The following is a 12,176-nucleotide window of genomic DNA, read 5'->3' as shown; positions in this document are numbered from 1 at the left end:
AAAAGTCATATGCACCCACACAAGAATAAATCAAACTTTGTACCCGTTTACGTTCAGCAAAATGCACACAACTTCACTAGCGTCTGCACACGCATGTGGTAGTAGACATATTAAAAATTAAGCGGGTAGAATAATGATTAGTACTATGCACCCACCTGACTCAGTAAATGCAAACACATTCATGAAATTCTAAAATGTTTCAATCAAGATGCAAAAAATTCAAAGGAATACGGTTTATCGCTATAAACGAAGTTCAATCCCTATGAATTATTAAATTAAACGTCTTGATGTGTGTGTGTGTGTTGGGGGGGGGGGGGTAACTCCTAATTTGCACTCGCGCCAATTAGGCTCATAAATATTGTAACACACTCTTGTTCATGTTGAAATTCACTAATGCACACACCTCGCGCCAATTAGGCTCATAAATATTCCTACAGAATTATGCACACACCCGAACTCACAAATGCACACACCTATGAATAACAAAAAAAAAAAACAACATTTCACAAAACATGCACAACCAACAATTCACGCTGGTCCACACCCACGACTAATGTTCCTACAGAATTGTGCACACACCCAAACTCACAAATGCTCACACCTAAAGTTCCCATTATAATCAAAAGTACCGCGATAAAAAAAAGATGTCAACCTATTCATTGACTTATCATTATTTTGCATGTACTACGGTAGTCATATGCACACTGTTTGCAACAAACAAACGTTGTTGATCATGTGTGTGTGATAAAATATTCTCATGAACATGGAATGAACACTACACCGCTGAAATGCACCTAATACACTCCAATCAAAGTTGCACCAACCACCAAGACTGTGTGCACACACGCTAAAAGAGGGCACATGTTAGAGTACTGTTCCAACAGGCTTTCGCACACACCTAACTCCATGAACGCACACACCTACGAACCAAAAATAAATAAAAATTTCAGACGGAACTTACTGGCAATGTTGTCCGCCATTACCGCGTCTAGACGTCTAATATCCTTTCTTTATTTTTCTCACTATTTTTTTGGTTAATACCACACAAAGAAACAAAAAAGTATATAATGGGTTACCATGATTAGGATTCCTTAATATATGGAAATTATTATATTTCATTTATTTCCATTATCAAATTACAATTCCATCCTTTCGAATTAATTTTGTTCTAATATAAATGATATTTGAATATCAATCCTAACCATTCATTCCAATTTTATAGATGGTTGAGATGGGATCTCATGATCTCATCTAATATGGTGATCTCATTGGATCCAGCCCCTATATATATATATATATATATATATATATATATATATACACTAAACATCTCGTCAAATGTAATTATTAAGTTAACGTACGGTTCCTTAATATCACCTCGTGTTTTTGTGTCATGATAGTGGGTTCATGAATGTGCATTTAATACTACATAAATGATATCTAAAGCAATATAATAAAGGAAATTTTATTTGGACCACCCTAATTGTTATTTACACCACCCTTTGATAGGTGTGCTAGTTTTATAGGTGGTGTAAATAGAACAACTTGCTATCACCACCTTCGTTAAAAATAGTCAAACGTTATATTTTTATTTAGAATATTAATTATTTATTTAAAACATAAAAAGAAAAAAGAAAAAAAAAAACTGGGCTGCCCCAGTGAGTCGCTTTCTCATTAGAGAAGGCAAACCGGGTGCAAATGTTGGGCTCCATGCGCAGAAAATTGTAATTTTTTCTCCTTTTTTATTTTTGTGCAGGTCCCACTAAAATTCATTACATCCTAAGAAAAGGAAAAGGAAAAGGAAAAAAAAAAAACTCACAAAAATTATCTTTCTCATTTTTGTTAAAAACTCTCTTTAATTTTTTTACTTGCAAAAATCTCATAAAAATCACTAATAAGAATGCTCTTACTTGAAAACCTCGGTTTTTGAGTGCGTTGAGTTGTTTAAACCACTCTATTTTGCTTCTTGAATTATCTGTCCAATTAGATTTTTTGAACTAGGTTGAGACATAATATTCCATCAAGGCATCAAATATTGTTGAGGTTATGTTGGATAAGCATTAGAAGCCTCTAAGTCTCTAACGCACTCAAGGCTCATAAGGACTAAGGAGGGAAGTCCACGACCACAAAAACACATTAAAAAAAAATGGAAGAAGAAGAAGAAGAAGTAAGGAGACACATGTCACTTAGACAGGCTACAGAGCGCACAAAGTACAAAATTTATATGCCTAGGATTCTTAATGTTTGTTTATGTTCGTTTATTAAGGTAAGCGTACATAAATGAAAAAATTTAGAGCTCGTTTTATAAATGAACAGAGTTTAAACATTTATTTGCTCGTTTGCTAAGAGCTCGTAAACGTGTTCGTTTAATACAGTTCTTATATCGTGGACCGCGGTCCACAATGCATTGTGGACCGCGGTCCCAAAACGACATCGTTTCAGTAAGTGGGAGACGGAACCCGTAATTGACACTACAGTTCATCTCAAAAGATACTGCCTTACATTTGTTTTGATATTATCGAATGAAACTGTAGTTATATCGAAATGTAACTGTAGTTGTGTTGAAATGTAACTGCAGTGTATATGAACTGATACTGAATAACAGTTTCACATTTGTGTTTTATATTATCGAATGAAATTGTAGTTATATCGAAATGTAACTGTAGTTGTGTTGAAATGTAACTGCAGTCTATATGAACTGATACTGAATAACAGTTTCACATTTGTATTTTTATATTATCGAATGAAACTGTAGTTATATCAAAATGTAACTGTAGTTGTGTTGAAATGTAACTGCAGTTGTGTTGAAATGTAACTGCAATGTATATGAACTGAAAGTGAGTGGCGCGAATTCATCCGTCTGTTTTCATTAATCAAAACGACGTCGTTTTGATGCGCGGTCCACGATATAATTTGCGCGTTTAATAATGTTCATGAACATGTTCATTTAGTGTTTATTTAAGAATATAATGTTCAAGAATAAGCTCATTTAAGTGTAATATTTATTTAAAAAAAAAAGTAATAATGTTTTTGCTTCAATTTTGTGTTAATTTTTTAAAATTTTAATTATATTTTTCCTATCACTCCTACCAATTATTGTCTTCTTCTCATTTAGTCATTTTTATCGCTCAGAGTATGGAAAAAAAAAAAAAAAAAAAAAAAANAAAAAAAAAAAAAAAAAAAAAAAAAGGACCGAAAATCGTTGTCATCACCGATCACTCAAAACCTCTAGACCCACTCTCATCATCATTGTCATAACTTCTCTATCACTGAGAAGAGTCGATAGCATTACTACCATTACACCTTATTCGGACTTTTTAATGATAGCGCTATGATTATTGATACATATTGAGCGTTTTTTGAAACCAATACTATTCAAATGCTACTTTTTAGAAATGACTGGTTATGTAATTTGTACAATCTTAAAAGAAAACAAAAGTAACTAGTGTCAATTCTTTTATTAAAAATATATTTTTTTATCTTGATGAGAACAATCGTAATTGTGCGAGATCATCGCCGGCGATGAATTCCTGTGTGCCCAACACATCCGCAAGTTCCTGAAGAGTCACCGGACACCCGCGAATCGTCAAAGAAGCGGTGACACCTCGGAACTCCGGCCGAAGACCACGGAAGACCACGGAACACATATAAATTCTACTCCTCCAAAGACACCGCCCGAGCAGCGAGAGAAAGGTCCTCCACAATCAGACGAGCGCGGCTGAGATAGTCCACCGTCAATATGTCCCCCTGCCAGAGACCGTGAAGCTGGCCGAGAAGATGGAGTTGTCGCGAATGTGAGGCCAACGCTAGGGACTGCTCAATCGCATCCCAGAGTGCCTTCGACGTATGCCGGCCAACTGCAATAGCCATGACATCCACAGACAGCGACGAGACGATCATGGAGAGTAACGCCTGGTCCCGACGCACCCAAGGGGCGTGAGCTGGATTCGGTAGCGGCGAGGCACCTTCGGATGCCGCGGGGAGAAACGCCGGCGGGCACGGGTTCGAACCATCAATGAACCCAATAAGGTCATGGCCACGCAGAAACGGTAGAACTTGCGTTCGCCAGAACAAATAATTACGATAGTTCAGTTTAATGCTCACAAAGTGATGAGCAGTAGGAAGAGGGGCTACGGCAGGCAAAATCGTAGAACCGGTAGCAACATCAGAAACGGTCTGTTCGGAGGAGTTCACAGATCCGTCATGGTCAGCCATGGGAACAAGAGAAACCCAAGCAACTGATACCAGATGAGAACAATCGTAATTGTATTCAATGATGTTAAACTATAATTGTACAGGTTACAACTATATATATGAAACAAGAGTCATAGTCAGACTCAAACACAGACTCATAATGTGACTTAACTACGTAGAGTCCTAATAATCTTCAATTCTTATATATATTTATTATAACAATTCATAGATCGCTTGGTCTACTGATACCATATAAGAGCAATAGTTTAGTGAATGATTTTATTATTGATCAATTGATGATGATAAAGTACATGATGAAGAGATGCATGTATTTATAATGTGTACATTCAGTCATGATAAATGGTAATATTTCTAATTAATAATATAGAGAGAGGGAAAATGAATTACAGTGTGTCAAGAATACAGAATCATAATGCTACAACTACTATGTAGTATGATGAAACATGTTAACATTTTAAATAGGTGGTCACAAGAGCGAACTCCAGAACATATTCTACCTTATAAAGAATATAAGACTTCTGATTTTTTCAAAAAGAATAATGACCCTCCCCCCTCCCTTTCTCAACTGCCTTAGTTGATCATCATTCTCTTTGTTTCGTAATCTCTCGATTATTCCTTAGTTTTAATCCAAAGTATTGATTATCACATATCAATCAAAAACTAAAATGTTCAATCAATTCAGTTATGGGTTATCAATAATTCAAAAAAATTAAAAAACAATATTGCTCAGAATCCTGTACATTGGTCCCCAACTCATTTGGATTCATTTTGGGCTTGACGAAATCTAGCCCAATAATAATGGGTCATTCTACAATATGTAGCTAGCTAACCCAAGCAAGTTTAATAGCTGACCCAATAAATCTTGTGAAATTTTTACAATTCTTTTTTTTTTTTTTTTTTTTTGGAAGATTGCACTTTTGGTCTATATGTTATATGATAATTGTAAAATTCGTCACTATTTGTTGATCGTGCTTACTTTTTGTCCATAAGTTATAACTAGTTATAATGTTGCAAATTTCCTCCTTTTTGTAACAGGACATGCTCAATTATTATTCCTAAGTTATAATTGACGTTGCAAATTCCGTCTCTAATATTTTATTAAAAAAATTACGAAATTTACAATGCCAATTATAATTTAGGGACAATAAAGGAGCAAAACAAATAAGTAGCAGCCAATGTTGTTAATCACTTGCAATGCATCAGATTCCACAATGACATAATCCATCCTTTGCCGGCCTTTTATAGACTTTCTTTCAGGGAATTCCTTTTGTACAATGAAGTTCCCAAGTTTCTCAAGACACATTATCCGAATTAAGTAAATGTAAATTGAATCTTTGTATAGTATGTGCTTAATTTAGTGTATACTTATAGTGTATTTTTTATTTTTTACGATGCCATATAGCATAATGTCATAATTTAAAATTAATAAATGTTTACCAAGTAATACTTTATTTGATAATAACTATTTATGTATAATTAATTTCATTTTTTATTGGATTTTTATGTATGCATTCTTTATTATTATTATTATTATTATTATTATTATTATTATTGTTGTTGTTGTTGTTGTTGTTGTTGTTGTTGTTTTTTTTTTTTTGTTTTTTTTTAGTATTATAATTATATGTGCATTGAATTCTGACAATTTTAAAATTTTCACAACACTTTTAGAGATTTATAATTTAGTTGAACCTTGTATGAGAAAGAACTATTTTTGCATTTGTTATTCAATTCGTGATCCTTAAACAAATTATTTTATTTTCAAAAATTAAATTTTGTATGTTTTTGTTACTCATATTCATGTCGTAAGACTTCATTATCTCAAAGAGGGAAAGGCAACTGTATTTATAAGGTTTGAATATGAAACCTCTGGTTAAAAGTTCATATATTTATAAGGCAAAAAATGTCTACCACCATAACAAATGAGTAATGAATTCATGCCCTGACTTTATCTCCATTTTCCAATCACCGTACACAACTTTGTATTTGGCAACAATCCTTGACTTTCTTCTAGTCCTCGTCATAAGCTTTCTCTCCGTTCTTGGTTATTGGTTTTTTTCTACAGATTTCTCTCTTGATGTGCTCACTGAATTGTTCCCCGACCATGCACCCCCAACTTTTTATCTAGTCGCATTCTTAGCGTTTTCTCTGATCACCTTCCTAACTTTCTCTCTAACCACCATTTGAGACTTTCTTTCTAGCTATTGCCTTGAACTTTTTCTTTGAGACTTTGGGTACCGTTCAAATTTTATCTCTAACCATCGTTTTCAACTTTCTCTGTTTAAAATTATGTTTATATTTTTAAAAATATTGTGTTTTAGAAATAAATTTCATAGATTGAAATAAAAAAAGGTTTGAGAAACGAAAAAAAAAATGGAGAAATAAAGTAAACGGAATACTTTGTAGCCACCAATAGAAGCAAACGGCGTTAATAAAATGATCCAAAAAGACCACCTGACGTGAGGCAACAGCAGTCAACAACACGCAGTGTCAGTCAGCGAGTCTGTCACGCTGATTGAGTGTTAAAAAAAAAGATCCGAACCCAACGGTTCATAATTTTACAACTTCTCATTAATTTTAATTATTCAGATTCGTATGACTTACTTTTTTCTTTTTATTCCCCCTATTGCCACTACAATATCTGCTTGCACCAATCCCCTTTAGGTTTTAGCTCCTTTTAACAATTGAATATAAATTTATTTATTTTTATATATCTATCTTTTCTTCAACTAGAGACATTATTTATAGGTATGTATTTGATAAATTTCGCTAATATGTAATAGCTTGCAAATCACATAAATTAAAGTATTGGCAATAATTAAACTCACAATGAATCATGTTCTACCTCACTTAGCCACCCCTTTCTCAACAAAATTAAATCTATTTGTTTTAAATAATTTGTCTTATACATTATAATTTATTTAATAATTAATTTGATTTTAGTTTTTTCTTTCTTTTCAGAATAGTCCATTTTTCTTTCTTCCCATCATTAACAAAATATTCATCTATCTCCACATTATTATCATGATACACACAAAAAAACACAACGCGCCATCCACGCTTTTATCCACTTCATATCTTTGTTTCTCTTCTCCCAATCAACTTTTTCTCTGCGTGGAGAGATTTACCTTTCAAAATAGACTTGTGGGAGATGCTCTGAGCGTTTGATAAATTATTCAAAGTATATATAATATTTTTATATTACTTTTTTGGGGATTATTCTATGTATACTCATGGTTATTTATTTTAGATAGTACACATTTTTAATACTTCATTTCTTAAATTATTTTGATATTTTAATTTTTGAAACAAGTACGTGTAAAAAAGATTTATTGAATTTTTATACTGATTTTTAACTTTTAAATATTAAATTTATTGATATTAAAAATTGACTGGCACTTGAAATGTGATCAATGAAGTACTATTTATATCATATTATAAAAGATTACTGCACCTTATTTATTTATTTATTTTATATTTTGATATTTGATCAAGTGCATGTTACATTATTTATTTTATATTTTGGCCTTGATCGCCGCTCACCATAGAAGAATATAGAAGGCGACCAAAACGTGTTCATCTTCTCCGAATTCTTCTATGGTGACCGGCGATCGGCGTCGATCGTCGATCAATTTATAATTGAAAATAGTGTCGGAGACTCGGAGTATTACCAGGGGATTGCAGGTCACTAACCAGTTTGGACTTAATTGCACCAAAATAAAATGTTGGTGTGTTTAATTACAACTTTAAAATGTTTAAGGAGGTTGCATGTCACTAACCGATTTTGGACTTAATTATAAACCTATTTTCTCATTCTTTTTTAGAAGTTCAGTAAAATGTGTCTTTCATGCACCCGACTAATGACTAGTAGTGGTCACCATTGCCCGCTGGCGGTCACTCACTTTTTATTTTTTTCATTTTAAAATTTGATATATATGACTATTCATTTTAAGGAAATTTAATAATTCCTATGTTTCATTTTATCTGTCATACTTACTATTCATCGATCAAATCAACTTTTTTTTTTCTTTTTTGCTTATTTTTATTAGTATTTTAATAATTTTTGTATTTAATAGTACTTCTAATGTAATTTCTTAATATATAAATTTTACATACTAATTCTAAATTTAATATTATAAAAAATTAAATTGTAAATAACTTAAGTCAAGCATTGTTAATTTTACCAACTAATTCTAAACATAATATTTTGCATAATTAAAATATAAAAAATATTTTCTATATATTAAAAATCAAGTTTTAAAAAGAGAACTTATTTTATTTTTAAATTTTGTTATATTTAAAATTTTTTAATTAAATTACAATATTATAATTATTATTAGAAATTAAGACTGAAGATAAATAAAAGAATAATACATTTGAATTTGAAATATGTAATCTTTTTTATAAATATATAATATTTTATTATATTAACTCGGAGATGAAAAATAACTAAACATAAGAAAAAAAAAAAGAAAAAAAAAAGGAGGAGTGCTCATAGTAAAACAAACCACTATTTCCACGCTCCACTAAAGAGTAAGAGGAAATATAAAACAACAGAACAAAAAGTAATACTCCGTAACCAACAGAACTATTCGAAATACCTTTACCTTCTCTCTCTCTATTCTCTGCACGCAGAAAGTGCATTGTTGGGGCTCGGGAATCCGCCATGGATGACACAGGAGAAGCGTCTAAGCCATCTCTGCAGCTCCAAAATACATGCGCCGACATCGGCGGCGGAGGTGACGGTGGTGATGAGCCTAGTGGAGCGACGACTGGAACTGAGACTTCAGAAGAAGCTCAAGTTGGAGGTTCTGACTCCGAAGAAACCCTAGATACGGTGGACTCGCCTTCCATACAGTTGGATAAGAGTGCTAGCCGACCGGATTCCCTTGCTACCTCCTCCTCGCACGTGCTCTCTGGTACTTCAGATTCTCTCTACGTACAGTGTGAATTTGAATTTTCGATTTCGTATAGTTTTTCTGTGAGACTGTGCATGCTTGATAATTTCAATGCGCGTATCGTTTTCTGGCTATACTGCGCGTTTGTAATCATTTTGTTGTATTCTGTGCAGAAGTTCCAATCGAGTATAGCTTGCACCCGTCCGAATTCCTGAAGGAAATCAAGGTGAATTTATTTAACAATATTTATTTATTTATTTACTTTATATCTACATGATTACTGAACTCCTGTTCCCTGCTGCCTAGTTTATTTGGAAATGGGCAGGTTATGAAGTGTGTTGGCGTATTCCTATTCCTATCCTTGACTGGTTTTCATTTGAAATATGGAGTAAAAAGTGCGTATATAGTTTGTTTACCACTTGGGAATTCTGTTGTGAGAGTAGGTTATCAAAGTAGTAATTTCATAAGCGTGTATCAATGAGAAGTGTGAGTGGTATGGTGTTTGTAATTGGAGCAGTCTTGCTGCTTGCCAATTCCTCAAGTGCTTGGCACTTTTAAACCTGAATTCAGAAATTATAGCATCTTGTTTTGTATATTGGAAGCAATAGAGAAAAGTAGAGGGCATAAGAAACCTGGTTGGACCCTCACTAAGCCGTGGGCAGCTTTGTTATGGTCATGCTCAATGCAAAAGCTGCTGCAAGAAATAATTGGAACTTTAACATTATATGCCTAAATGATGTGTGTGAATAAACTTTTAACAACACATTAGTCTATACGGTACAATGTTGGGACTACTTTTCTTTGGCATATGGAAGGCTGATTTAAGCTACTAATCTAGAAAGAAATGAACTAATTAATATAAAAATGTAAGTAATCAAAAGTCAAAACTTTCAAATTTTTATTACAAGCACATTGTAAGCCTTGATGCAACAATCAAAAGGGTTATCTGCTCTATAGCCAATTATGGATTATATGGTAATGACCTACAAAACAAAGTCAAGAGCCATGCTGAGGACCTTATGTCAATACTTGATTCAGGTTTCTGATAAGCAGAGTGCATCTTTAGATATATGATAGCTTAATATGGCATGTAGAACATGTATTTGGAGGGATTGGATTTAGACCATGTGATAGGCTGGCTTAGATGTGCTTGGGTCATGATGGCTAACTGACCAACCGTATCCCTGAAGGTCTGCCTTATTCTTCTCCACTTTGTTTTTGTTAATTTGATGCTGATGTGAATTCTTAGCAGAGTAGTTAGAGAAATGTGAAACATTAATCAGCATCTCAGTGACCTGTGAACGCTTTACTGAAGCTTAACCAAAGACACATGAATGAAACAAAATTTACTTCACAATCCTATTAATACTGAGTTTCACTCATTTAATCATATCCATCACTTGCTCTATGCAACAAATTCATGGAAGCAGGATTCTAAAAACAATTGAAATGCTATGCTGAATAGGCCTACCTAAATGGATCCCAAGCTATGTTAGTTCATTCTGCACCTGGTTACTGCCCTTGGCTTTTATAGTTGGCATGTTAGAGCATGTTGGGTAAACTATTTTTTGGGCGTTACTATTTTCTTTGTATACAAACATTTGTTCAAACTTCAGAGCTGTTCATGTGATGTTAAAACATGCTATAAAGATCTGGAAATGCTCATAGGAGTTTCATATATGAACTTTTATGTTGATGTTAATTAAATTCCTCAGGATGAGGTTGGCATTTCTAACCAGAAAGCCTCAACTGTTCAAGCTCAAAGGCGGAACCAACTGCAGTCTGCTGATGATCCATCTGTGTTGGAATTATCTCCAACTTCTGTTACACAGTCCATTTCATCCATTCCCAGCCCAACTCCAGGAGAGCGAAGATTGTCTCCATTAGAGAACAGAAATGGCGCATGCATCCAAGAAGTAGATAACCAGAATTCTTCCAACTCCAAAGCGTTATCTCTTGTTCCTGTCTTAAAGATACAAGCACCTGATGGGTACAATTGGCGGAAATATGGTCAAAAGCAAGTGAAGAGTCCTCAAGGTTCTCGGAGCTATTACAGATGCACATATTCTGACTGCTGTGCAAAAAAGATTGAGTGTTCTGACCACACTAACCGTGTTACTGAGATTGTTTATAGAAGTCCTCACAATCACGAGCCACCCCGAAAAGTAAATACCCCTAAAGTAAACAAGCTTGCAATCTCATCTATGCCTCGTAGTCAGGATAGCAAAGTAGCTCGCCTAAATAGTAATGCTGATGAGACAGTGCCATCCACTTCAAAGAAACATGTTAAAGAAACAATACCAATATCAGAGACAAAGCAGCAGGATTTCTCTGGATTGGATGACAATGCTGAAACTAATGTTAAACGGGAGGATTGTGATGAACCTACACAGAAGAAAAGGTGAGTCTGTGGAGCTTTGTCTAATACTGACATTCCATCTTACTTGTATTCTAAGGCTAATCCATTTAACTTAAAAAAAAAAAAAAAAAAAAAAAAAAGTGGTCCCACTTATGGCATCCTCATTAGTGCATTTTGCACAGTTTTTAGAAGACCATAGGTGAGGGAAGAGAGAGAAAATTTGAGATCCTACTACAAGGGGTGAGTTTTTTGTGAATCTCACAACACAGAAGAGAAGAAGTGGGTGCGCACAATGGTGCCCAGCCGGGTGCATGCGATGAGAACGGAATATTGTATTGATTCAATTGAACAATTACAATGATGAGGAATGGGAGATATATATACAAGGGGAGTCTCAGGTAGAGTAGGATAGCTAGTCCTAACGTGACTCAAACTCAGAGAGTCCTAATACTCCCCCTCAAGCGCAGGGTAAACTACTAACCTGAAGCTTGTCCCTAAGAAAAGAAAATCTAGGACTAGGCAAAGCTTTTGTAAAGATATCAGCTAATTGATCTTTTGTGGAAATAAAGTTAACCTGAATATCTCCATTGGCAACTCTATCTCTAACAAAGTGGTAGTCAATCTCCACGTGCTTAGTTCTTGCATGAAAAATTGGATTCGCACACATATAAGTAGCACCAAGATTGTCACACCATAATTTGGGAGTA

At 34.0% G+C, this 12,176-nt stretch overlaps 1 protein-coding gene across 1 annotated transcript; it reads left to right on the top strand.

The window, feature by feature from the left end:
- Positions 1-8,793: 8,793 nt before the first annotated feature.
- Positions 8,794-11,530, top strand: LOC116001612 (probable WRKY transcription factor 32). Its single transcript, XM_031241502.1, has 3 exons — positions 8,794-9,131; positions 9,284-9,336; positions 10,826-11,530. Exons 1-3 carry the CDS (start codon positions 8,879-8,881, stop codon positions 11,513-11,515), a joined length of 996 nt encoding a protein of 331 aa, XP_031097362.1. The 5' UTR covers positions 8,794-8,878; the 3' UTR covers positions 11,516-11,530.
- The last annotated feature ends 646 nt before the right edge of the window (positions 11,531-12,176 follow it).

The sequence above is a fragment of the Ipomoea triloba genome, chromosome 13 (genome assembly GCF_003576645.1).
Source record: "Ipomoea triloba cultivar NCNSP0323 chromosome 13, ASM357664v1".
NCBI lineage: Eukaryota > Viridiplantae > Streptophyta > Magnoliopsida > Solanales > Convolvulaceae > Ipomoea > Ipomoea triloba.
This window is presented reverse-complemented; position numbering and strand designations above follow the sequence as displayed.

What these genes read in the sequence shown, in the direction of transcription:
- LOC116001612 (XM_031241502.1), top strand. Translation starts at nt 8,879, where the DNA reads ATGGATGACACAGGAGAAGCGTCTAAGCCATCTCTGCAGCTCCAAAAT. An exon ending in CTCCTCGCACGTGCTCTCTG is followed by an intron (nt 9,132 to 9,283) that starts GTACTTCAGATT and finishes TATTCTGTGCAG; the next exon opens with AAGTTCCAATCGAGTATAGC. An exon ending in AATTCCTGAAGGAAATCAAG is followed by an intron (nt 9,337 to 10,825) that starts GTGAATTTATTT and finishes TAAATTCCTCAG; the next exon opens with GATGAGGTTGGCATTTCTAA.